Below are 27408 nucleotides of genomic sequence, written 5' to 3'. Positions count from 1 at the left end.
TAAATTCTACTGAGCTGGAAATCTTAGCACGGCGGGAAGTGTGCTGGATGTAGCTTGACGAGGAAGGAAAGTATTTTGAGTACTGAGTAGAAAATATCGAAAATAGTATTTTAAATACATTAAAAATACTTGTCGCAAAAAGTATTGGGTAGAGTACCAAAATACCGGAAAAAGTATTTAAAATACTGTATTTTGAGTACGTACTCAAGATACGTACAAGTCTGCCCTCATCGAGTGTAAGACAGTCGTCCAACTTAAGACCGCTTTCACCACGCATAGTACTATGAAAAAAAAAAAAAAAAGTGAAGACGCCACCCTTCTGTGGGTCTGATGCTTCATACGGTGAGGTGAAAGCCTCCCGTACGAACTATATACAAAACCCAAGGTTTTCTTCGATCAGCTAAGACTTGAGCAGATGGGTCCCACAGAGCATATTCTAAAAATAGATGTATTAAAGTTTTATACGCTGTCAGTTTAGCCGTGGAAGTACGATGATGGCTGTTCTCTAGGAAACTGCCGAATTGGTTGCGTTGCATATCACTAGGCGCGGCCACGATGTCCCCACACTGCTGCAATGGCGACCGCGTGATGTAACGCAAGATGGTTGTTCTCCAGGAAACTGCAGTATTGGTTGCGTTGCACATCACTTGGAGCGGTCATGATGTCCCCAGACTGCTGTAATGGCGTCCGCTTGATGTAAGGCAAGATGGCCGCTCTCTAGGAAACTGCCGTATTGACTGCGGCACATGGCACTGGTCGCGGTCATGATGTCTCCAGACTGCTGTAATGGCTTCAGATTAATGTCAGACAAGATGGCTGCTCTCTAGGAAACTGCCGTATTGGCTGCGGCACATATCACTGGGCGCGGTCATTATGTCCTCACACTGCTGCAATGGCGTCAGCTTGTTGTCAGGCAAGATGGCTGCTCTCTAGGAAACTCCGACTTAACGTAACAAATAACAACTTTAAGCAGACGTTTCGCCTGTCATACTACGGGCCTGTCATACGACGTTAAGTCGGAGTCCTCTCTCTCTTTCGTTATGTCATCTCCCGGCTTTTGGAGTATTTTCGCCTCTAGAAAACTGCCGTATTGGTTGCGGTCCATATCACTTGGCGCGGCCACGATGTCCCCAGACTGCTCTAATGGCGTCCGCTTGATGTCATGCAAGATGGCTGCTCTCCAGGAAACTGCCGTATTGGCTGCGGCCATGTTGGTCCCACACTGCTGTCCGTTGAAATGTTCCATTTCTGTACTGAACGATAACACAGACCATGTGGCAGGAGAGGGGTCGGAATATGTAGAATTTCTATGTGGGTGTCGCCGCATATGCTGGGACTGGGAAAGGTTTATCTGCGTACGTGTAAAGCAATTAAGAAAACTTGGTGTATGGCGACGTTTAGTGACACGCTATGCTACGGTTTTGGGAACAGAAAAGAAAGTCTGTAATGTGTGTTGTCCAACACTGACATCTTGAGTAACACTGAGTTTGATGTTCAGTTCCATCATGCCTAGGAGTTTCAATTTACTTCAGCACAAGCATGCTGCTCAAAACGTTTACACCAGGTATTCTACCCAAGCTAAAAAAGCCCCAAATCCAGTAGATATGGGCTTCACACCCCAACCGGACACCAAGATGAAAATCGTCTTGGGGAATCTCTTCCTTAAACTGTACGGACTCAGTACGTGTACACAGTCCTCTACCGCGTTTGCAAACCTGTGACAGCAAGTGCGTTCTGGCACCTTGGTATCAAATTCGTGTATGGTGTCATGTGAAATGTAACGCTATCCTTTGTACCCTAGCGGATGCTTCACAATTACGACAAAAAGCTCCCGCTTCCCAAAGCGTTGCGCACGCGAAGCGTGTGGTAGAAATGCGCTGTCGTGCAACAGCTGGAATCTAAATGTGCTCAACTGCACCATTTCCTCACGCTGCGAGATGTTCGTGGGAAGTAATAATAATCAGTGCACACCATTAACAATGTAGATCTCGCAGTCGTGCCTTGCCAGTCATGCAACTTACCATCCTGTACGATGTCAAACAACAACCTTTGTGCTCCTTCGGATGTCTTTTGATCTCAAATAAAACAAAACGTATTTCCGCGATTCTTAACAGCTTCTTAACAGCGAGAGCACTACGCTTATTTAGACATTCAAGCCTCGAGCAAACGCGGATCCCCCTTGACGGCGGCTCCCCCCCATTGTAAAATGAGAGCCTCCCGCGTTGCACCAACAACAACTCCAGGCGAAAAATGCAAAGAGAGATCGTTCCTTGATACACGACAATCGTGTTTCTTTATCAAAATATTTTTTCCTGCTTGCACTGGACGCACTAGTAAGTCTGACACAGCGCATCACAAGCACGTCATTTCAGAGGAGCAAGTACCTGACGGAGCGCGAGCGCCGCGCCGCGGCCACAATTAGACTCCAGGAATCGGGACCACACTTTTTCAACGGCGGCGCGGCAGAGTTCGATCTCCTTACTTCTCCTCCGTGATTGCACCGTAGACGAAAGCGTGCTGGGGTGCTGGGCGACCTGGAGAACGCAGTGCATCCTGGACAGGTCCTGTTCGCACGTCACAGCAAACGTCAAGGCACTCATGACCTTAAAGATGGCGCCTGTGATCGGCGGTCAAAATGTTTGTAAACAATGCGGTTGTTGTTTGAGCGCGACGTTTTGGATGTCTTTCGATCACGGTAATTATTTTTATCTGATAATCTCGCTGTAAAACGCGCAGTTTAGCACACGTGGCCTCGTAGTGTTGACGGCTTCCAAAGATGTGATTACGACCGCGCGTTAAGACTCACTGAGCCGATGCGATGTACCAAGGAGAAATGGGTTACCATGCTGCGGAAGAAGCACCGCGTAATTTACGCTGGCAAAATACGTTCATCTCTTGGCTTTATGCCGACGGAAGTATCTCGGTAAGAACGACGTGTAAACAAAGTCACATGACCTCGAAATGACGTTTTCTTTGCGACCAGGACAAGATGGCAGTTTTGCCGAAAGCACCCTCTTGAGTGTAGTTACAACAATGGCGGGTTTGTGTCACCCCTGTGCTGGTTGGAGTGGACGGGTTGTTCTGATCACCTATCGCTGGGTAGACAGCAGTCTCATGGATTGTTCTGCTCTGCGTTCATGCATAGTGGATGAATACTGCTAAAGCTTCTATCTCATTGTATGCTATGGTTTGGACGGCAATGCTACGACTCCAATTTAAGTGGAAAAATTACGCTGCAGCCACGTTTGTTTCCACTTTCTTCAATTTTTCGGCTAAACCCAACGAAAGCGATTTTTCGAGTGATTCAAAATTTCCGGAAACCTTGCATCCCTATAGGTCAGCCACACACGAGTCGGCTCGATGCAGACTTGTACGTATCTTGAGTACGTACTCAAAATACAGTATTTTAAATACTTTTCCCGGTATTTTGGTACTCTACTCAATACTTTTTGCGACAAGTATTTTTAATGTATTTAAAATACTTTTTTCGGTATTTGCTACTCAGTACTCAAAATACTTTCCTTCCTCGTCAAGCCATATCCAGCACGCTTCCCGCCGTGCCGAGATTTTCAGCTCACTGGAATTTAACCCCCTTTTTCTTCTTTTTCTTTTTTCGGGAGTTTGCGAATCTATCATTTATCCTCTTGTACAATAGGCTGGTCCCAATCCTGGCCTTGCTTGTCAATAACCAACTTCGTCAGAAAACCGTTCCTATTCATATTGCCAGGTGAATCACCAGGGGATTAGGTGCAAGATAATCCCGGCATTTATTTCCTTGGTCATCAAAGCAATAAACACGTACCAGAGGATGAAAGACCCGAATCGACATACAGGAGGGATTACGAAGTTTTGGGTCAGAATATATCAACAAAGTTTACTTGAGTTCACCAAAGTTCACCAAACATTACTTGACACCAAGGGGTTGCAAATGAAAGATATGCATGGCTCATGAAGTTTATTCCTTTCATTTGTAAGGCCACGTTCAGGATACGCGTTTCACTTACTGCTAATACTAAAGTACTTTAAAGAGTATCTTAAATACTTCTTAGAGTATTTAGTACTCTACTCAAATTACTTTCAGCTTTGAGTATTTTGTACCCTATTTTAAATACTTTTTCCGTAGAGTATTTAGTATCTTATTTTAAATACTTTTGCGCAGTATTTTGTACAAGTCTGGCTCGATGTTCCTTACAAAAAAGGAAAAAGAAGAGGAAAGAAGCGAGTAGTAGAAGAAAGAACGAGTGGCTGTTCGCTATCCGTGTAGCAGTCGCCGTCTCACAGCTTGCAAACTGAGGAACCTCGGTAGAACTATAGTCACGACACTGTGGGGCTTTCAACTGCAATACTTCCAAGCTAAACAGCTACATAGTGCCAGTCAGTGACCATGTCTGGGACTGGGGTGAAGTGACCGTCAGTATAGCTAGGTCCATTCTGTGAAGACAACAAAGGAATTTGATCCAGGCCGTAGTCATGATTTTGTTGTTGTTGTTGTTTGGTCCTTGTTGCACTGAATTGAGGGTCCAAGGCAGCTAATCGAGGTGCATTCCATCACACTGTTATTCTGCGACGTTGAACCATTGTACGCCGCAACGCTGCTATATACACGTACTTGAAAAGGAATGATCATACTGCACTTTGCCATGATGGTCCACATGGTGTTTTTGATGATGAGATCAGGATAGACCGCAGACCCCGCGGCTTATGCACATATCGTTGTCCCACATTCAAAATACACTTGTTCGCCTCCATTTCAGGATTGAGATCAAGTACAACAACGTGACCATCTTCAACGAGAACATGAACAAAAAAGGTGTACGCCTCATCATGAAGGTATACGAAACTAAGCTCGAGATCGGGCATGACGATGGAAGACCCCTTCTGGAAAAGGATAACCCGAAAGCAAACGTGACAGGCAATCCAATATACGACCTCACCATCTCTCAAGCGATGAAGATGACCAACTTCATCCTGGTAATTCACTTTTAATGCGTTAACATTAGGAATGTCAAAATGGCAAAAAAGCTGTGTGTGTCCGTGTATGAGATGATGAAGCTTCACTGAGGCAGCAGTGTAAGTGGACATGTAAAGGTGGCACTGGTGTGTAAATGTAAATGGAGGTAAATGATTTGAAATTGAAGTAGTCGAAGGCAATTAAGAGTAAAAGTAATTAAAGGCAATTAAAGGAACTGTAAAGTGAAATTTAAAGACTCTTCCCCGTTTCTGTGTGCGCCCTGGTAGTGTGTTAATTAGAAAAATTAAATCGGACGGTAGGTTGCGCCTCGCGACAGCTGAAAAAGTCATGAGTGGAGTACTCCCATCACGTGGTACCAAAGTAATACACGATGAACCTGTGATCGGCTACTAATTATCAACAAGCACTACTTTAAAGGGACTATCGCATCCGGGAACGTACGTATGATTCCGATAGGATAATGTTCGTCACCGTTTCAGAGTCAACTTTGCCAATTTTTTCTTCCGAAGACAGCTTACATATTAGGTAAACGAGTTTTAAAGGTTCGCATTCCATCTGCAGCCAACACCATGATGACGTAAGTCGTGTACACGAATGGGCGAGCAGCGCAGGGGATTGTCTCCGAGATCGTCTGCTTGGCGTTCGCATCGCGCTATACTAAGTGAAAAGTCGTCGGTAAATACGCTGACTTTCGCTTACCAGTGTGGGTGCAGACGTAACCATGTTACGTGAAACACGGTGTTACGCTCCTGACTGTACGAACACGTTCGACACTAACCAGAAACAACATTCCACGAGCCGGTAACAGAGAAGACGCCGTCCCCTAGCATTCCGCCTCGCTCGCCCGCCCGCCCGCCTGCCTGTCGGTCGGTTGCCAAGGCTACCAAGGTCCCTCCGGCTGCTCTGTCTCTCCATTTCAAAGGGCGCTCAGTGATTGGCCTCGTCCGTGTGACGTTTCCAGAGAGGGAATCCCGGAATGCTTCGTCTGCTCTTGCCAAGTTTTATATCAAACTGCGCACGAACAACGCTGCCAATTCGCGTCGGGTTTTCGGCGTTATTATCAGTGATTAACGTGGAGCACCGAAACAGCAAAGCAGTTTCGGAATCGACCGGGACGGATGCGATAGTCCCTTTAAGAATCACAAGAAGTACTGGGACAATTCTTCAAAATATCGAGAAAAAAAAACAGCATCCGAAAATACTGCCAGCGCCTTCTGTTTGCTCTCCTCCCACGGTGTCAACTGCGTTTGACGAGGTCCGTTTACAAGAAACTCATTTCCTGTAGAAATTGAACAGAACTTCACCCGGCAGCGATGCCAGGTATCTACTGTAGTGTTTGTCCCCACACCGCTATAATGGCGACCGCTTGATGTCAGGCAAGATGGCTGTTTTCTAGGAAACCGCCGTATCGTTTATGCGTCGTCGGCGTTTCCTCTCACGTAGCAGTAGGACATCTGGAGCACCTCAGCGTCCAAGCAAAGTATTTCAAAGTATTGATTTCTTGTACGCAACCGCTGCGTTGCTTCAGTAACGTCTCACTTTGCGGCGACACAGTCATTCCTCTGCCGTCGACATCGGCACGCATTTACTGCAAGGACACCTGAATCGAAGGAGCAATGCCACATTTTCGTGTTTCTGTGAGCCTCTCAATATTTTTCATTATGCATGAAGACTGTTTTCCACGCGGCCAGTTGACCGCGATGACGGCAAGAGACATCCCCTGTTTGTATACAAATGTGTTCGACAGCGCCATCGGTTTGGTAGAGTTGAACTACGCTCGAAGCTATGGGGCGAACAAGGTCGCGCCCGAAAACCACGGTCTTGAGAGGATTACGATGGTCCCTGAAAGGGATGTAACCTTGGGTTCTACTTTCCTTTCGATAGGAGCCAGCGAACAAGTGGCCATTCGTGGAAACGGGGTCTCCCCTTCCGATCTGTTTCGGTTTCGGTCTGTGACCAACATCATGATGACGTTTCTCGGGTAGAGGTTTATTCATTGCCCTTCGACGATTCGGCGTATGACATTGTGCCATGCTGTGTCTCCGGCGTGCCCTTATGTATAGGCACAAAGGTTTTGCCGGCGTGACTCCTAGAACTATCCGAAGCTCGAGGGCATTCGTGTTTGGTAAATTCGACATCACACGATCACACGGCGCGTACCCCAAACATATCGGTCATTATGGTTTCGCCGCAAACCGGGACGCGGATGAGAAAGGCGAGACGAGCCATAGCCGACACGAGCCAACCCAGTGTTGTTGCAGGGAGTACTCAGCCTTGCGCTCGAATGCAATCTTCAAAATCGATTACTCAAATAACCAAAAAAGGATTCTCAAAGCAGTATTTCGTAACTGAGATGTATTCTGCCTGGGCTTTCATAGAATTATAGGTTACCCTTGGTTGAAATTCACTTTACAGTTCCATTAAAGAAAAAAAGCTGAGTTTAAAGCGATGAATGTGAGATATATGTAATTCAGAAAAAAGACATAAAAAGAAATTAAAGATTACCGAAGGTTTTAGCAGGATACCGGAGGTAATTATATGTAATTAAAGTCAATAAGCAAAGCGAGTAAACTTAAATAAAGGAAATCAAATTGAGGATCAGGGTAAGGTAGTCTATGCTGAATACATTTGAAATATTTTGTTAAGCGCAGTCAGAATAATCGCCAGAATTGTACCATAATTCGTTAACTGAATCCCCGTACCTTTGAGAAATGGTCCACAAATTACTGTTCCGCTACACAACATATTTATTTCGTACGAGCAAAAACGACAGGCTACACATTTCCATAAACTTCCCGCACCCTACGGATATGTTGAGGACAATAACGGGTTTAAATTTTGCCTTTTGTTTAGGCCACCCGAAACGGTCAGCCACGAGTAATGCACACGGAAACACAGGGCAGTGAGACAACATCATACGTCTGACGTCTTTCTAAAAAGTCACGTGTGGAACGTCAACACGTTACTTCAGAGATCAGACAACGACTGTGATCATCCTGGTGTCATAGACGCGAAACGAAATTTCACGTGTATAAGCCGCACTCGCAGATAAGCCGCGGGCAATACGAGACGACTGATTTGTGAGACAAAGGAGACCATAGAGAAGGCCATAAACCTTGTGGTCCATACTACAGGGTCGGCATAGTGTACAGCAAAGGAGGTCAGCTCTAGAGTTCTACCAAGATCGGATTGTGCCCTTGTTGGGAGTTTTTCATGGATTGATGGGTCAGTGGTCTTCCAGAAGACGTGACGTCACCACTTTCGTTAAAGCTGCTTGGGGGAATGCACCAGGAAGACCAGTCTACTCGAATGTGGACCCGTCCCTGTTACGCACTGTTCGTGCATCGGCAGGGCAGTGCTGTTCCAGAGACACTGTCGGCCCTTTCGTTAAAACCGGCATATGGGAAAAATACCAGGAAAAAATAGTCATCAGATAAGCCGCACCGGTGGATAAGCCGCAGAGCGCCCGTGAGAAAAAAAAATCACGCATAAGCCGCGGCTAATACGTGTGAAATTACGGTATTATTGAGAAAATGCCACGCAAAAAAACCCGAACAGTCCTCAACTTGCCCCCGTCTTCAAGTATAGCCCCACCTTACCCTACCCGTAATTATAAGGATTAGAGGCGAAATGTGAATGGGGAAGCGATCGACACAGTGACACGAAACTCATTGATTGTAACTTTTTAATCCTTTGTTCCAAAGACTACCAATATTGCAAATAGTCTTTGGAAGCCAAGGGGTGCTGAACTGTTTCCAGGAAGTTGTTTATTATTTAAAGGCCTTCACATTCTGTGCAAAGTGTGATTGATCTTTGGTATGGCAAGAACATGTTTATCTCTGATGGGCCCTTGACGTAAATAAATAATAATAACAGCCGGCAGTAGCTCTGACAGCTGGCTTGGCATTTTGAAACCGCTTAAGATTCGTAGCATAACAACGAAGTCGGACGAAATCAAAACAGCAGAAAAGGAAAAAAATGAAAAAAAAAAAGAAAAAAATAGTCATCAGAGGTCCATAGTTCCAATCGCCGAGTTTCGTGTCGTTGTATCGGCCGCCAGGACTTTCTCATTCATATTCTGGCCGTAATCCTTGTAATTAAAATCGAATTATTTTTCTTTAATGCAGGAATTCATTAATTACAAAGCAAAGATAGTTTGTATATCCTCACATCACTGGTAATACTTGTAGGTCGTCTTTCTGGTGGACGATGAAGCTTTCCTTTCTTTCTTTTTTTGTCTTGAGCTCATCTTGGGCTCGGTCTATCCTGTAATGATCTTGCAGGTGATTGCAGCTAGCTTTTGTTCTGTTCTCACCTACAACTTCAAAGTACTGTTCCCCAAAAGTTTTCCAAATCTGGTATAATCCTCAGTTGTATAATGCTCATGTCATGTCCTATATTCATGTAGCGAGATGAGCCAGCATGTAGCATGTAGCCAGCTTTATATAGCTTTCCTGAATTTTGTATATTTTTTGTTTTGTCTTGCAGCATACTGGGGTAAGTGCTACTAGATACTTCTGAGAGGCGTCCAGGATTCACGTGTGCTCTTTGTAATGGGGTGTGAATAAAATAAACTCGTGTTGTTTGTTGGCAAATGCATTTTTAGTACTTTATACTCAAGCTACTGTACTTTAAATATATTGTGTCACTGCATGACGGTGGCGCAGCCGCGGCTGTAGGGGTTGGGGAGGGGGGGGGGGGGGGGGGGCTCGGAATCCTACCTGCCACGATCCGACCCACGCAGGTCGTGCAAATCTGAGGAGACCATAATAAATTATATATATGGGGGAGGAGGAGGCCATGCTTACGATCGCGAAAGTTCCCGCAGTTCATGGCCTCTGCCTAGGCCGTATTCTTCATTAGTACTGAAATTATGAGCTTTTCAAAGTACCTGCAATCTCGACCTTACCGTGGGGCAGGAAAGGCTGTTGCGGCCCGCGGAGGACGATGGCGGGCCCCCGCTGCCGTGCGCCGCTGCAGCTTCCTGGCCACGAACATCTACGATATTCCATCACTGCCAGTCAGGTCTCGTGTAGAGGAACAACATCTCCTTTATATTTTGTGACCGCAGCGTGATTTGTAGGGTTATCACACCTGCAGTTTTTTTGTTTTTTTTTGGGGGGGGGGGGTCACCAAATGTAGAGATGTAGTTACTCCACACGAGTCCTGACCGACATCCAGGAACGCTCAGAATGGACTGTGCTGAAATCACTGCCGCGGTTAGGACCCGTCTTGTGGGACATACACTCTACGTTTGGTGACCAGAACAAAGAACACCATGTTCATCGTATTTCTGCACTTCACCATTCCCAATTTTTCGCCGACGATCGAATCACTCCCGAAGCCATCACTGAAGGTACAGTGCCCTCTCCTTTGAGGACTCCCAAGGCGGTGATGCTCCACGCTCTTTCAAAGACCTCGCATTTCACAGCACCACCATCATCTCGCACGTAATACGGTACTAGTAGTATGGGATGAACACTCGTAGCCCACAACACTACAAGGCCTCTTGACACGTTTAATTAGCAATTAGAGCTAATTAGGATCCCCACAGTAATCAGCATCACCCAGTGAGTCATCATCACACTAACTAGGGAGCATCTAACTCGTGTTCAGACCACCCTGTCTGTTGAGGGAAACAAGTGTTCATAAAAAATAGATAGAAATAGAGTGGAGAGAAGGAGTTTAGTTGAAGATCGATGACGTTGACTTGGAGAAAGTGGTCCGGAACGGCCGCTGACCATCGCTGGGCGACAGAGCACAGAGGCAGGTTGCAAAGCTTCACGCCTGATGCGATCGGCCTGCTTGTGACAGCCAGTTCTGGACATCCTGTGAGCTCAACTGTGACATCATCGTGGCATGTTTAGACAGGTTAGGAAAGCTCTGGACATGCAAGGAGAAAAACACTCATAATACAGAGAATACGAACTGCTGTGAAAGCAAGAGTAAATATGCTAATCATCAATAGCTATAGACGAAAAGAATCAGGCACAGAAGCAAAACAGCCCAGCACAACAGCAGTCAGGGGACGGTGGAGCGGCTGACTGCACGTCCTTACACTACGTCAGCCAGGCGCAGAACTGAATCCTAATGCTTTATTCTCCTCTATAAAGTCATGCATCTGTCCCTCTTGCAGTTACTTTCTGAACTAATTTAATCACAAAATTATTAAGAATCGTTCTAGCCCTATTCCCATTCAAACATCAAGAACACGTTAATATCCCTCACTCATCCTGAGGATGTCACTGTGGGACAGAAATGACATCCAGGAAATATCCCCAAAGGATCATCAATTTGTTAGAAAAGTGTTAGAATGAGACTCCAGAGATGATCCGAGAGACAACATCTGGGGACAAAAATGGGATAGTCTCAGGAGCACTATAGGATCATGTTCTTCTGCATGCAGCTATAGTGAATCTGCTTTCATTTCTCTCATTTAGAAGTGAGCAGACGTTTACAGTAGAAACCAACTCTCTTTTTGCTGTAATATGCCATCACTTTTCTGTATCTCCCACGGAAGTGCTCCGTGTAGCATCCCGTCAGGGACCTTGCTCAGATGTTAACGGCAACAAGATCACAACGAAATACCTAGCAAGCTATATCTCATTGCTCATTAAACCCAGTGCATGGAGTATTCATTGATATAATTCAGTTTGTATTTGTACCCCTGTATTGTTGTATTTTCTGTTCTCTTTTTCGTATCGTATACATGATCACTGCTGGTACGGTTGAATTTTTATGACAAACAAACGAGAACACTACTTAATGGGTGCAGGCATTGAAATGTACAACGCTGTATTACACTAACTTACTTTCCCTACATATGTCCTTCGGTTGACGGCCGCAGGACGTACACAAATGACTATCACGGGAAGATTCCATGATGACACTCGCTGGATCTCCTCCGGATATCACATCACGGACGAGGATGCAATGACACTTTGAGGACGTTCTGAGGATCGCGAGTGTTCTTGGGCAATCAAGCGTGCGCAGTACTAGCGTCATCATCAAGACATGAATGATCAACATGAATATTTGTCATCGAAAAAAGAAAAATACAGAGCTAGATGCATCAACAAAGCAAAGCATGCATGTCAGGGCATGTCAGAACATTGCCCAACAAGCGCTGTCACATGAGGAAAAATCACACGACTGCTGGGCAACAGAGGAAAACAAACACTGAAAAACACTTGAACAGAGTGAAAAAGACACTCACCATCATCGGACAAATACATTGCATTGTCTCATTGTAAATCCACTTGACACAAAATCCACCATTCACCAGTGACGAATGACACATGGCTGCACTGTTTTTTCCCACTAATGCCCAACCCAACTCCTCTGGACGAGGTCCGCCTGAAATAATAGAGCCATGGCATGACATCACCACCCAGGCATGCAGCTGCATGGTTCAAGGATGCCAACGCCTTATACAGAGGACCTGTTGTTTATTGAATCACCATCCCAAGATTATTTCCTTTATTCTACTATAATGATTGCATAGGAAACAGAAAAAACTACTGCAGAAAAGCATCATGCATAAAAGCTGATCGTAGGAATTAGGCATTTCAATCCCAAAGTCTTACTAAATGGGACTATGAATACAGGAAAGAACAAAATACCCTAACAAGTAACACCATCAATGGCTAAACACTACAAGCTCAGCGAGATATGTCCGTCTCATCCGAGAGCAAGGCAGATAACTGAATAATGATAGTTTGTTGTTCCTGAATAAGGCCATGCACCTGTCCCCTTGTGGGTACTCTCTGAACTAACTGAATCGCAAAATTATTAATAATGGTTCCAGCACTACTCCCATTCAGGGCAGTACTATTGACATCATCAAGACAAGAATGTTTCTTGTAAAAGAGAAAACAACAACAACATAACTACATGCAGAAGGAAAGCATGACAGAACAGGTCTGGGAATGTCAAGATAGTGGTCAACGAGCACAGTCATGCCAGGAACAATCGCATGTTTCTCAGACAACAAGGTAAAGAAAGAACAGAGAAAGCACTTGAACAATTGGAAAACCAGCATCCAACTGTTCTAAACACACACATACTCCTCTTATTCAAAAACCATGCCCATCATAAATCCGTCCAGGGCAACGCACACCATCGACCAACCTCCCATTTTTGTTGCTGCACTTTTTCTTCGGTAATGGTCAATGCATTGCTACAGACACCTGAAACACTGCATGGCATCATCACACCCTGTCTGAAGAAGGCAGTGGCAAAGACACATCCTCCTATTATTTATTGAATCGCACAATTTATTTCCTTTGTCATACTTTTAACGATATTCACTCTTATATTCAAATTCAACAAAAACGCACCGTGCATAAATGTGATCTTACCGATTTTCACTGCGAAGGCTTATCATGGTATTCATCGTACTTTCAATCATCAGAATCACAACAGCAGTAAACTACCATTGCTCTTTAAAATAATAATTGTGACCCTGGAACATTCAACATCATCACCAGGCTTATGTAATACATGGCACACAACCTTTCTATGCTCATGTACTCGCTGTCTGGGGCGACACCTGCGAGCAAAAAGGCGCGAAAGCCTGGGGGCAAAGCTCCATTTGCGTAGGATGGAGCACAACACACAACCCCTTTACGGGCACAAATATACAATATGATTGCACTCCTACTATATTAATGATTTTCATTCTTGCATTGTGGTTAAGAAAAACTATCACAAAAGCCTGTACTACTCTCAAGTATAATTTTAGGTGGCTTAAAATTCTACTTTATATGGAAATTATAATTGAGCTATTACTTGGATTACTCTCAGCCAGGCGCTGCAAGTCTTTCTCTCTTGTCATTTCAGCCTACCACGTCCTGTCATGCAGTGAAGCACACTCACATCCAAAACACTTAATTTACACTGAGCGTCGCGTGCCTTATAGTAATTTCTACTACATGCTCAGATACCAGCATTTCTTCACAAATACCTATAATGGTAATGGCAAGCAGAGTAAACACTGAACAACAACTAACAAAAAGAAATAGACAAACAACCCTCTTCTCATGAATGCAGCTTTACAAAGCAGCTTTCTTCTGCATAAAAGCAGTGAAAGGCTAAGAACACACTGTCGTACCTGGAATATCCTGCGATTATCATACCAGGACAGGCAGGGCGTCCGCAGGAGGGCGAAATCGATCCTCAGGGTATCCCTCAAGTGTTAAAATGGGACTCTCACATGTCCTTACGATATTCTTTTGGTTGTCCCTAGCAGGTCGTCTAGGACCGATGTAGGAGGGTGTGACGACGCAGCAGGGACAAAGTCTACCATCGTTTTATTGTACCTTATTTGTTTTCATCAGAAACCACACGTACTCTTGACAACTGTTTGGTGTCACTGATTTCAGTGATTCATATTGACAAACTGCTGCGTAAAGTGTAGTACTTTCCATAACGGAAATAAGCGCGGCGATTTAAAAGGACAGAAATCTAGAAGACAAAACGAAGAAAGAAAAAGAAGTCTAGCCGGGAGCACACAACGGCCGAAAAACCCAAAAGGTACTGGAATTCCCTTCCAAAGAAAAATCAGACACTATTCATTGCTTGCTATGTGATCCCCCGTAAGTTCGGGAGTACTGCTCGCCTCCGACACAAAACAAAGGGTGGGCTTTTGAAGTTTAATTACATTTAGCAAACACACACTACTCAAGTGACAAACTTAGCTTGAGTCATTAGCGGCTCACCTATTTAGTGAAGGGTCATATTGAACACATGTCACTGGTTTGGTTCAAAAATGTGTAGCGAATGATGTTCATATTTACCCATCCCACCCTATAGGGTGTCTTTTTTTAGCCGATACAGATTTTTCATTAAAAAACTATAAGGGCTATAGACATGCTGTTTTCACATCTATCGTCTCTGGGTGTCTTTGTCTCAGTTTATTAGTGTGTGCCTCGTTATTTCATTTTTTGTTATAGCTATGCGAGCAAACGTGCCTGTCATTTTTCACTGCTCTTTTCTTATTTCTCTACTTTTATGCACAAGAAAGCAACTTTGTAAAGCTGAATTCATGAGAAGCAGGTGTTTGTTTGTTTGTTAGATGTTGTTAGGAGCTCAGTATGTTCAAGAAGTAAGCTGTTTGCAGTCAGGGCTGGGCAGTATTACAAATACATTGTATTATAATACCGTTACTGTAATACTTTAGAGTATTTGTATTACGTATTATAATACAAAAAATTCGAGTATTACTTGCATTGTATTACTGCAAAACTCGTAATACTTATGACATGTCCTGCCTGAGGTAATGGGTCTTACATGTGTATGCTTTCGGTACCATTCCAGTCCTACGAACACGACCTAGTTCTGCCACCAGAGGACCACACTTCAACATGCAACAAAGGGACGATTACAGGAGCTGGCTGACTCAAATTTCTGAGAAACTTCTCCACTCTGGGTGAACAACCCGGAGCCCTTAGGTGGTCATATCATAGAATGGAGCCAGGGTCGGTGCGTCTAGAGTCACTCTAGGTGCGTCAGAAAGTAAGGCAAAAAAAGGGGATTATAGACACACACACCTGAGTCCCGCGAGAGAATGCCCTGAGAGCTGTGCACTGTGCTGTGCGAAGTTGGAAGTCTTCAGGTACCTCGATGACAAGCAGGTAGACTTGTCCATGTTTGACGACTATACCAATCAGTTGAGTGTTTTCTTAAAGTTCAACACTAATTTATGTTCGCCCGCGCCGGTTGAACGATTGTTTTCGTTTGCGAACCTGCTACTCAGACCAAACAGACGATCGTTAGAAGATGGCATATTTGAAAAGATGTTTCTTCTTAGGTGCGATCAACTGAAATAAACATGCATTGACCAGACTGGAGGCTTCAGAAATATCTCTGGGATTCCTTTTCTAATAACTGTCTGCCACGGCACAAAAGTATTACTATTATTACTTGAGTAATACAGGGAAGTAATAGTATTATGTATTATAATACTTGAAAATAAAATATATTATGTATTAGTATTATAATACAATTTTTTAGCAAGTATTATGTATTTGTATTATAATACAAATTTTGAGTATTCCTGCCCAGCCCCGTTTGCAGTTAGGTATTTGTGCAGAAATGTTTGCATCTGAGCTCAGGGTAGAAATTCCTATGAAGCATGCTACCCTGAATGTAAATTAATTGTTTTTTGGATGCGAGTCTGCTTCACTGCATGACAGGACACGGTAGGCTGAAATGGCAAGAGAGGAAAACTTAAAGCGCTTGATTGATAATAGTCCAAGTAACAGCGCAATTATAGTTTCCATAAAAAGTAAAATTTCAAGGCTCCTAAAATTATAGTTGAGAGTAGTGAACAAAGTTTTTGTGATACTTTTTCCAAACTGCAATGCAAGAATGAAAAGCATTAATATAGTAGGAATGCAATCATATCATATATCACTTCCCATAAAAGCGTTCTGTCTTGTACTCTGTCATCCTCGAATTGAACTTTGCCTCCAGGCTTTTGCACCTTTTTGCTCCCAGGTGTAGCCTCAGACAGCGAGTATGTGACCATAGAAAAGGTTGTGGGCCATGTATTACATGTGCCTGGTGATGATGTTGAGTGTTTCAGGTTCACAATTATTATTTTAAAGAGCAGTGGTAGTTTACTGCTGTTGTGATTCTGATGATTGAAAGTCCCATGGGTACCATGATAAGGCTTTGGAGTTAAAATAGGTAAGAGCAGCATTCATGCATGGTGCTTTTTTGTTGAATTTTAATGTAAGAGTGAATACTATTAAGAGTACGGCAAAGGAAATAACCTTGCGATTCTATAAATAATAGGGGGGCTTGTCTTTGCCCCTGCCTTCTTCAGACAGGCTGTGATGACATCTTGCAGTGGCTATATGGCAATTCTTTGAGCATTACTGGAGAAAAAGTGCGGCATCGAAAATGGGAGGTTGGTCGATGGTGTGGATTGTCCTGGACAGATTTACAATGAGCATTGTTTTTGAATAAGAGGAGTGTGTGTGTTTAGCACAGTTGGATACTGGTTTTCCCCTGTGTTCAAGTGTGTTTTCCCCCTTGTTGTCTGACAAACATGCAATTTTTCCTAGTGTGACAGTGCTTGTTGAGCAACATCCTGACATGCCCAGACCTGTTCTGTCATGCTTTCCTTCAGCATGTATTTCTGTTCTTCTGGTACGACCTGGTGCGGCTTGCCATCCTCGATAAACTGCACTGGTGCGCACCGAACGTCCTCGATTAAAGGAGTGCACCCGTTCAGTGCAGCACTGAGTTGCCCCGAACTCACACCGAGAAAATCGGCCGAGCGCCAGAGTGCAATCTCAAGAAGCATCGCGATTGCCGGAAGCACGGAGGAAGGCGGAAGCGGCAAGAAGTCAGATGTAGCCGTGCAAGTAGCAGCAGACAGTCATCATCAGCATGGCATTCCATCGGTGCCGCTCGCCAGGTGCCTCTCGCTACGGGTCGCGCAGCCTACGAGCCACAACGAGCACAGATCTCTAGGTAGCGCATGCTAGTATCCATCAGATCCATCAGTGCAGTGCAGTTTCATGTTCGATAATGCCTCCGCCCAGGGCACCGCCAGTGTAGAGCGCCACGCACCACTGTAGTTTCGGGGCAGTTCCGGAGCAAGTTTATCGAGGACGCTATCAGTTATCTGCCTGGCTCTCAGATGAGACGGAGATGTCTTGCTGAGCTTGTCGCATTTAGCCATTGATGGTGCTACTTAATAGGATATTTTGTTCTTTCCTGTATTTGTAAGTTATTTAGTTCGAGCTTGGTATTGAAATGCTGAATTTCCTAGGATCAGTTTTCATGCATGGTGTTTCTCTGCAGTAGTTTTTCTGTTTCCTATGGAATCATTATAGTAGAATAAAGGAATAAAAATAATATAGAATAAAGCAGAATAAAAGAAATAATCTTGGAATGGTGATTCAATAAATAACAGGTCCCCTGTCTAGAACGTACGCATCTTTGAACCATGCAGCTGCATGTCTGGGTGATGACGTCACACCACGACTCTATTTTTTCAGGCGGACCTCGTCCAGGGCAGTTGGGTTGAGTGTCAGTGGAAAAAAACAGTGTAACCCTGAGACAATAGGATGACGTCCCAACTAATGAGCAAGGCCTGCAGAGGGTGCAAGGATTCACTTCTCTCTTGGACATTCGCAGGTGTGGATGAGTTAATTCTGTTCCAAGCAAATGTGTTGCCATTTAGTGCCAAAAGCATAGCTTCAGAGGAATTCAGTTTGCCTCTGACATGGTACAGACGTGGCTCGTCACTGGCGAATGGTGTGTGACAATTAAATTCGAGCGAATTTAAAATGAGGGAATGGAGTGTACGTGGAAATACTCCATTTACTGTCTTTACACTCTCTTAAGTGTTTCTCTGTGTTTGCTTTCCCCTATTGCCCAGCAGTCATGCGATTTTTACTCGGGTAACAGCGCTCATTGACCAATGTCCTGACATGCCCCGACCTGCATGCTTTCCTTTGTTGACGCATCTAGCTTTGTATTTTTTTTGGACGAGAAAGATTCATGCTGATCATTCTTGTCTTGACGGTGACGCTAGTGCTGCCGCACCCTTGGTTTGAATGGGAATAGTGGTAAAACGATTCTTAATAATCTTGCGATTAAATTAGTCCGAAAAGTAACTGCAAGAGGGACAGATGCATGGCTTTATAAAGCAGGAAAAAGCATTACGATTCGGTTCTGCACCTGGCTGTCAGATGGAATGGATGTATTGTTCTGCACTCCTGATGACTGCTGTTGTGGTGGGCTGATTTGTTGTGTAACTAATTCTTTTGCACGTGATAACTTTGTCCCCGCTTTGGTTGTGATTTTCATGCCCGTGCATGTCGGGCACCGGTTGCTGTTGTACCTGTAAGGGCATCCCCGCCATTTTTTATCTTTCTCAAAAAAATTCTGAGTCAGTTCTGTGCCTGGCTGTCGGACGGACTAGAGCAGTCGCATCGTTCTTTGCTCCCTGTGACTGCTGTTGTGGTGGGCTGTTTTCGTTCTGTGTCTGATTCCTTTTGTTGTTAGCTATTGATGGTTAGCGCATTTACTCTTGCTTTCACAGCAGTTTGCATTCCCCTGCATTATGAGTGTTTTTTCTTGCATATCTAGAGCTATCCTACACTGCCCAGACAAGCCATGAAGATGCTACAGCTGACGTCACAGGATGTCCAGAACTGGTGGTCACAAGGACGATGGCGCCACCTGGTATGATGCTTTGTAACTAGATAGTCACTTGCCTCTGTTCTCTGTCCAGCGATGGTCAGCAGCCATTACGGACCACTTTCTTCAAGATGACGTCATTGATCTTCAACTAAACTCCTTCTCTCCACTGTATCTCTATCTATTTTTTTTCTTTTTCTATGGACACAGGTTGCTGTCAAGATACAGTTGGCTTGAACACGAGTTAGATGCTCACCAATTAGTGTGACGACTCACTGGAGGGTGCTGATTACTGTATTTTCACGCGTATTAGCCGCGGCTTATGCGCGATTTTTTTTTCGCGGACGCTCTGCGGCTTATCCACGGGGGCGGCTTATCTGATGGCTATTTTTTCCTGGTGTTTTCCCTATACCGCGGATTAAACGAAAGGGCAGACAGTGCCTTATGTTTTTCGGAACAGGACCGCCCTGCCAGTACACGAACAATACTGAACAGGGGCGGGTCCACATTCGAGTGGGCTGATCTTCCGAATACATTCCCCCACGCAGCTTTAACAAAAGGGGTGACAGCGATTAATGTCTCCTGGAACACCACTAACTCGTCAATCCACAAAAAACACGCAACAAGGGCACAATCCGATCTTAGTGGAACACTACAACTGACCTCCTTTGTTATATATCATGCCGACACCGGAATGTGGACCACAGGGTTTATGGCATTCCCTACGGTCTCCTTTGCCGGAAGACCCACAGGAAGGGTTCAATACACCTGACATCGGGATAAAACGTGGTCAGCTAAGCATCAGTTCTCATTTGACCTGAGCAGCAGCATTCGTGGACACGGGCACGGCAGTTAGAGGTAAGGCATGGCTCCAACGCGGAGGCACAGCTACGACAGCGGCTTCAAACTAAAAGTCGTTGACGTCGCGGACCAGTACGGGAACAGGGCAGCTGGCAGGGAGTACGGCGTCGACGAGCGTTGAGAGTCTCTATTGATTTTGTTTTGTGCATCACTGGTTTAGCGCACAAAGCAGTCGCGTCGTATTACTCGCGGCTTATCTGCGAGTGCGTCTAGTCTGCAAAAACATTTCCAAAATGTATCTAAAAGCGAGTCCTGCGGCTTATCTGCAGTGCGGCTAATACGCGTGAAAATACGGTACTGTGGGGGTCCCACTTAGCTCTAATTGCTAATTTAATCCTGTTTTGGCCAGTTGTGTGCTGGAGGCCGTCTGTGTCCATCCCATACTACTACTGTACACATGTGCATAAATAACAAAGTTCCTGCCCAAGAGGTTTTGCAAAGTTTACACTCGAAGACCAAAGATAACACGCAACGGTTAGCCTCTTAAACGTCGCATAACCAACATTAGACGGCGGTGTAAAATAACTCTGGTTCCGGGGTTGACGAAGGAAATTAAGCGAGGCTAAAAATAAATGTTAGAGCCACGTCTTTGTTGCGTGCCCCCAGAAGGTTTGGCATATGATTACTCCAAGTATCCGGCAAAACAGGGACACAATGACGCACAGCAAAAAAGAGATAATATAGAAAATGTGGCCAAGTCATTTAATCACGGATCTATAACCGTTGGCTCACGGCTAACAGCCCCGAATTATTATTAGTCTTACATTACGTTAAATCAGTACTTGTATCTGTATTTGTTATTGGACACCACAGGACTTGGATCCTTATTGTAACGGGGCCCATTATTTCATTCTACGCTTCACCTCAGCAATGGGGTAGAGTATCGCCCCCGGCGATGAAACTCCTCACTCATCATCCTGGAATAAAGTTGTTGTTGTTGTTACTATTGCCTCTGAGGAAGCTAAATATCAAGAAGTCTTCTGCGGGTTGGTCGTTAAAGGAAAAAAGTGGATATGATAGTCCAAAGGACTGGCTACTCCAGGACGCGGTATTGTGGTGGTCTTCTGGACAAGACAATATTCCGAATGATTTTCTAAGAAGGTACGAGTGGGTCACGCAATTCCTCAAGATTATTTTGTTGATGTTGCTGGACGAAGGGACTGTTCCGAAGGAGGGGAAATGCGCTCGTGTAAAACCGATACGTAAGGCAGCAGCGCCTCATCTTTGGTTTCCAAGTATGTCTTCTTTCCATCTGTTGTGAATGGTTAGAGCTCATCTTCTCCAAACAAGTAACATCATATTCAAGTAACATAATTCCTTAAAGAAAATGGTTTACTAACCTCCTTGCAGCATTGATTTCGTGGGGATTACTCCGCTGCCATGGCTCTGTCTGATTTTTAATCCATGACTTTGTATTAGCTTTAGATAGAAACCAACAAATTAACATTTTCTTTTTGTATCTCTCCGAGGCATTTGATCGTGTACGTACCGATGGAAAGCTGACACTTGATACCAGGATCATGACTTGGCACCGGGACCCCTTGTGTGGTGGAAACCCAGTTTGTGCAATATAATGAACTTAAGTCATCCTGCGAAGGTTGGGTATCGCATCTGCGGTACAGGCAGTGGCGTAGCCACGGGGGGGATAAGGGTACTCGAGCCCCCTACTTGCCACAGGCTGACTCACGGAAATCGCGCAAATCTGAGGAGAAAAAAATAATATATATGGAAGGGGGGTCCAGCGTGACGATCGCAAAGCTTCTTGCCGTTACCGGGGTCTATCGAAGCAACATACTTGAATACTTTTGAAACTAACAACAACTTTATTTTCAGAAGGAGAGTGGGGAGGTTCATCACCAGAGGCGATACTCTACCCCATTGCTGGTGGGGATGTGGGGTATAAAATACAGATACTCCACGAGCCCTCGACGAGCTCGACGAGAATAACGATCGGAGTCCGATGGTGTCCAGAAATGTCAAAAGGGCTTTGAGCGCTGATCGTTGCTGGGCTGGATTGGGCCAGGGACACAATTTCGAGAGGGAGAAGGGGCGAGAGTCCAGCTGACGAAGAGACTCGGACAGTGAGGTCCGGGAAGGTTGGTAGTTAGGGCAATGAAGAAGAATGTGCTCCAGATCCCCTAGAGCACCACAGTGGCAGCAGGTGGAAGAGTCAACTTGTCTCAAGCGGTAACGCCACTGAGCTGTATAAGGCCACATCGAGTCGCATTTGGTGGATTAATGCAGCATCTTGACGAGGGGTGCTTCGTGGCATGCGGAAAACAAGCGTTGGATCGACTCTGCTCAACATAGATGGGGGGAGAATGTCGGTTGTCCATTGGCGGGAAGCCAGGGTTGTCGCGAGGCGTGGCAGAATGGAACGACGGGCTCCTCTCAGCAGAACAATACAGGTCCGTTTCCGATACGAGAGTGCTTCTTCTGCGGCGCTGTCGGCCTGCTCATTTCCCACGACACCACAATGGGCTGGAACCCACTGGAGAACTAGCCTGTGGCCTGCTCCGTCGACAGTTTGGTAAGCCATTAACACATCTGTGACCAGGGGTGCGGATGGGCCTCGTATGCCGGAATTTTCAATAGCGTGAAGTGCAGATTTGGAGTCTGTGAATACTGCCCATGCCCGCGGGGTAAAGTCAGCGATGTGTTGCAGAAGGAAAAGGATGGCATAGAGTTCCGCAGCTGCTGACGAGGTTGGATGTGAAAGGCGTCGTCCTTGTACTACGCCTTCGGATGGTATAACGAATGCTGAGGCGGACTTGTTATTTCGGGATGCGCCATCTGTATATGCTGCTGTGAACGTACAAAACTTCTCGTCTACCAGAGCATGAAAATGGGCTCGAAGGACTTGAGGGGGAACCTGATCTCTTCTTTACAAAAGGCTTGGAAGGCTTACGAAGGTCGGCGGTTCCGGCAGAGACCAGGGGGCTTACGGCGGTATAATGTCCTTAGCTATATGAAGCCAGTGAGAGTCTGGCGTGTCCCTTTGTGGGCGGTATCGAATCTTCCTGAGGAGCGGGTGACGGAGAATGTGAGCTCGCAAACGTAGAAAGTGCCGAGCCGTTTCACGTTCACGTTGAACCTCAACCGGTAGTTCACCAGCTTCAGCCAGGACTTCCCGTGTTTCAGCCATTCTTGGAGCTCCGAGGCAGCGACGAAGGCCTCGAGCAAACAGGGACCGAAGGGTATTTAGTGTTGTTGTTCACATCCTGTGCAGGATAGGAAGGCTGTAAAGCAGAGTCGCCCTCACCAGCGCCACGTGAACTGCGAGCAGGGAACTGATCACAGCCCCATCCATCCTGCCCTCACTTCGAACACCAACGCAAACAGTATTTCACCGCATTCTACAGATACCATGTCCCACTCCACCCGGCCCTTCTTGTGCCGTTTGATAATGTCATCCAATTTTTGACCATGTGTGGATTACATAGTCAGATGTAGATGTTAAGTATTGCTCCGCTTTTATCTAATATCACCGAACCCCTCATGTAAATATCTCATCCTGGATCACCTCATCGCTCACACTTGTAGATACTCACTTGTTATCGTCCGCCAAGCACGTTAGCCTGTTCACCCTCCTCTCTTTCTTATCCTGGTCCATTTCATCGCTCATACCTGTAGATAGCTTTTAACTACCACACACTCTCACATCATCTCTCCCATAAGCATCTCTCACACACTCACCGTAGCTTTGGCGCTCTATGGCCTTTGTTGCCTTTGTGCCATTAAAACCATAATCTCTCTCTCTCTCTGATGATCTCCTGAAAATCAATTCACACTTGGCGGGAACTACCGGTTCTGAAACCTATCCCTGACATGTGTAGCCATCAGGGAGGAAACCCAAGGGCTGCAGTGGAAAGACAAACACACACGGGCGATGTTCTCACTGTGTATCAGCTGCGCTGGCTACTAAGAAGAACATGTTCCAAATTAATACAACATGGCTTGACATGATACGCCGGCGAAAGCTAACCAATAAAATTAGTAGTTAAATGTACAATACATAAAAACTTGCCATAACATGACAGTTTCCTTCCTGCATTCATGCGCTACCATTCATCCCACTTAAAGAGTGTACTGGATTTTTTGATAGCATTACACGCTCGTTTGACAGAACTTGAACAAGATTACATAGCACACGATAAAAGTAGAGTGAACATAATGTGCAGAAAAAATGGCTAGGAAGCAAGCGAGCTGGTGAAGATGATGCATATGTAAAACCCCGAGACTAGGGAACACAAAGGGACGTGTTTGTGTCTGTCCCTTCGTGTTCCCTAGTCTTGGGGTTTTACATCCATCCTTTCCATTCACGCTTAATGGCCGTAGCAGTAATGCATGAAGGCCACTGCTAAGTTGTGTTGAGAAACACCACTTTATGTTTGCCATGTCTAAATGAAACGTACCTGACCTGATTCAAATTAACCGTTCTGAGTCTGGAACACACAAACAGAAAACCGCAACACACGCCACAACATTAGCAGATAGGCAAATGAGCTGTGGCGAGCTCCACCTTGGGACAAAGTCAACAAGTAATTCACCAAAAGTCAATGAGCGCCTGAAATGTAACATCTCTGATTGGTAGCAGGACGGCCCACGTTCAATTCCTGGTGCTAGCACTGACTGGCTTTTTCATGAATTACTGTAGAAGTGGTTTTTTTCGCGCGGAATTATTTTTCGCGTTTTTCGCGCACTCCTCCAAAATCGCGAATTTAAGTTCCCGCGAATAACTCTAGCCACATGAGGGCGAAAATCGTTCGGCGTTCGACGCTGTACCGTGACTACCTTGACTCTTTCTGCTCCATGCAGTGTAGGCAGTTTAAGCAAGCCGCAGAAGATTGTTTTATCCCATCAGGCTAGATGTAAGGAAATGAAAATCGATCACCCTACAAACCCTTACAAACCCGTTGCACTGTACATACAGTGTACCACTATACCACCTCAAAACCAGCTTGTATGATACTAGCACACCTCAACCGAACTGTTCAGTGCCTGAGTGATAATGAATGAGAGCTGCTAAAATCAAGTGGCTGACCTGCACGCGGCCAGTACTATGACCTCCTGTAGGGTCCCTAAAGGCCATTGTACAGGGCATTTCCTCCCATGTCTGTGAGGAGAAGAAAGGAATTGACCTAGAATGCCGCCATTAACGTGAACAAAGGATGTCTTAGTACTTGCCGAAACATGCCGGAGTGTTGACGGCGGCACGATATGCAAGAGCAAAGCACCCCCGGAAACCTGTGTCGCGAATTTAACTTCTCGCGAATAACTCCTCAAACCAGCTCTGTTCGGAAACGCGAAAATATTTTCCACGCGGAAAAAATGACTTCTACAGTATTTGTTGAAGTTTTGATGTACTTGAGAACCATTCGTCAACCATTGTATCCTCACGAGGTGATGAGGCTTTGTCATCCCAAAGAGACTCCCTTTCTGGCATGTGTCCTTATGGATGCTCATCACTGCAGAAAAAAAAGAAAAAAGAAAAAGCATTTAATGACAAGAAATGGATAGTCGTATTTACTGTATAATGATTGTGCACAACAGAAAGAAGACTTTCGCACAGAAGTCAGTACTTCTTGAGGTCTAACATCAAGTTACAAAATTCCAGAATATATGACATGTTGTAAGGTAGAGAATAAGTAGTTATTGAGTTGTCGAGTTGAGTTGAGGGGGGAGTTGTACCCCCCTTTTTATTTTATTGTATATGATTGTATAATTATTTTTATGTCTGTACCCACCCTCGCTCTCTACATTACAACATGTTTTATATATTCTGGGATTTTGTAACTTCATATTAGACATTAACAAGAGCAGCCTTGTGCACGAAAGTCTCGTCTCATTAAAATTTAGATGCTCTCACCAGTCTTCTTTCTGTTGTGAATCTCTATCGCAGTATACCTGCACATTGCTGTTCTACATACTGTGACTTTGCAGTAAGCGTATGGACTTTGGGTAAAAAGACCACACAGGACTGCTCAGGTATTTTTGCCTATCAAACAGTATGTATGTATGCAGTATGTGCACGGTATTTGTGCACCAGACCCACTAAAAATGTAGTGAATGTGGCATTGCCCACGGTAATGCACCAAGTTGAACACAATTATTGTAGAATCCAGGTATTTTAGCTTACATGTCAAGCCAGTACCACACCAGTATCCAGTGTGAAGTTGCGACAAATAAACAGTTTCCATTTTTCTTAGCTCTCAGAACACAGACAGTGAATTAATAAGAGTAGACAATGTTAACATGAATTCTGGGCTATTCTTCAATTTAAGACTCACAGATAGTAAAGGCCCCTTCCTCAATGGACGTTGATGACACTGAAAATTCTAAAACGTTATCAGAGACGACATCAGCTTCGGTGTGTCAAAGGATTGGATGTCCAAGAGTAATTCAGCTAACAGTAACAAAAATCTGCAAAAGACAAATTAACTGAACTAATGTAACGTAGCTTCTATATCAGACAGTGAAGATTGTAACACCCCATCCACAGGAACCAGTGTCTAGACAGCAAAAGTGCTTGAACTGGGAGATAGCAGCTAATCGGAATGGCGACCTTTGTTTTCCACCCTGAAAGCACAGGTTGTAACTTTGAGGGCAGATTTAAAAGTGGTGTCAAGATGTCTGCATGCGAGTGCACATGAAAAGTTGAACATAGGTGAATACTCAAATTATAACATCACATTGTCATACCTGTTGGTGGAGGTTGACTGCAACTAACGTGTCAGCAATTTCTTCATGTACCAGATGCAAGCCAGATCATGCTTCATTTCCGCCTTCAGCGTGCACCTGTGATAATTCAGAAGTTAGATTATCAATACTATTCTGTTGTCAATCGTGGATATATCAGAGTAAGCGCAGTAGGACAGCTGCACAATCGATTCATTACGCTTGCTATTTTTTTATATCTGAACCTCGACTTACCTTTTTTGCTCTCGTTTTTTGCCTTGATCCTCCGTAGCACGTTCAAAATGTTCACTGTGCGTCGGGCACCTCAAATTTTCATCAGACTTTTTTTGTGCCGAGATTCCAAATTGCCTCTGGAGTCGCGCGTAACCTATGATAACATTCGTGGACAAAATCCTTGCAGTGGAAATTAGCAGGCACCACTGTCAGCCAAGAGCTTCGCACTGCTTGGTCTTTTGGTAGCTTATAATAGGTAACACTTGAATGCTCCGATGAACTGTTCTAACAGCGTAGCACCGTCGCATCTTCGACAACTTCGCCGTGGCATATCACGTATCATATCGCTCCAGCCCATAAAAGGCAAGGTCAGAACAAGGAAGTGCACTTCGCAAACGACGTCGTGCCAAAAAAAATAAAAAAATATTCACATGCTTTGTTTCCGGCTTAGCAACAACTACAGTGACTGTAGCAACAACATAACAGCTGTTCGCTTATGTACG

The 27408-nt window shown here is 44.8% G+C and overlaps 2 protein-coding genes and 1 long non-coding RNA gene across 4 annotated transcripts in view; 1 reads left to right on the top strand and 2 right to left on the bottom strand.

Moving 5' to 3' along the window:
* LOC135370028 (uncharacterized) overlaps positions 1-9567 on the top strand; it is a 28890-nt gene extending 19323 nt beyond the window's left edge. The window contains exons 6-7 of the mRNA XM_064603696.1: positions 4755-4971; positions 9461-9567. Of these exons, the coding sequence (XP_064459766.1) occupies positions 4755-4971; positions 9461-9493 (250 nt within the window). The 3' untranslated portion in view covers positions 9494-9567. The remainder of the gene's footprint in view (positions 1-4754; positions 4972-9460) is intronic.
* Positions 1-27408, bottom strand: part of LOC135370098 (COP9 signalosome complex subunit 7b-like) — a 337544-nt gene that overhangs the window by 173588 nt on the left and 136548 nt on the right. The gene's annotated exons all lie outside the window — the stretch shown is intronic.
* LOC135370646 (uncharacterized) lies at positions 20682-27408 on the bottom strand. Of its 2 annotated transcripts, none has more exons than XR_010415411.1 (4): positions 26927-27408; positions 26696-26791; positions 23545-25461; positions 20682-23269 (listed from the first exon to the last, which is right to left on the bottom strand). It is a non-coding gene; the product is annotated as an uncharacterized LOC135370646 (long non-coding RNA). The 2 variants fall into 2 exon arrangements; XR_010415410.1 differs by having other exon boundaries at positions 20682-23214.

This window comes from Ornithodoros turicata, chromosome 10 (assembly GCF_037126465.1).
Source record: "Ornithodoros turicata isolate Travis chromosome 10, ASM3712646v1, whole genome shotgun sequence".
NCBI classification, from domain to species: Eukaryota; Metazoa; Arthropoda; class Arachnida; order Ixodida; family Argasidae; genus Ornithodoros; species Ornithodoros turicata.
This window is presented reverse-complemented; position numbering and strand designations above follow the sequence as displayed.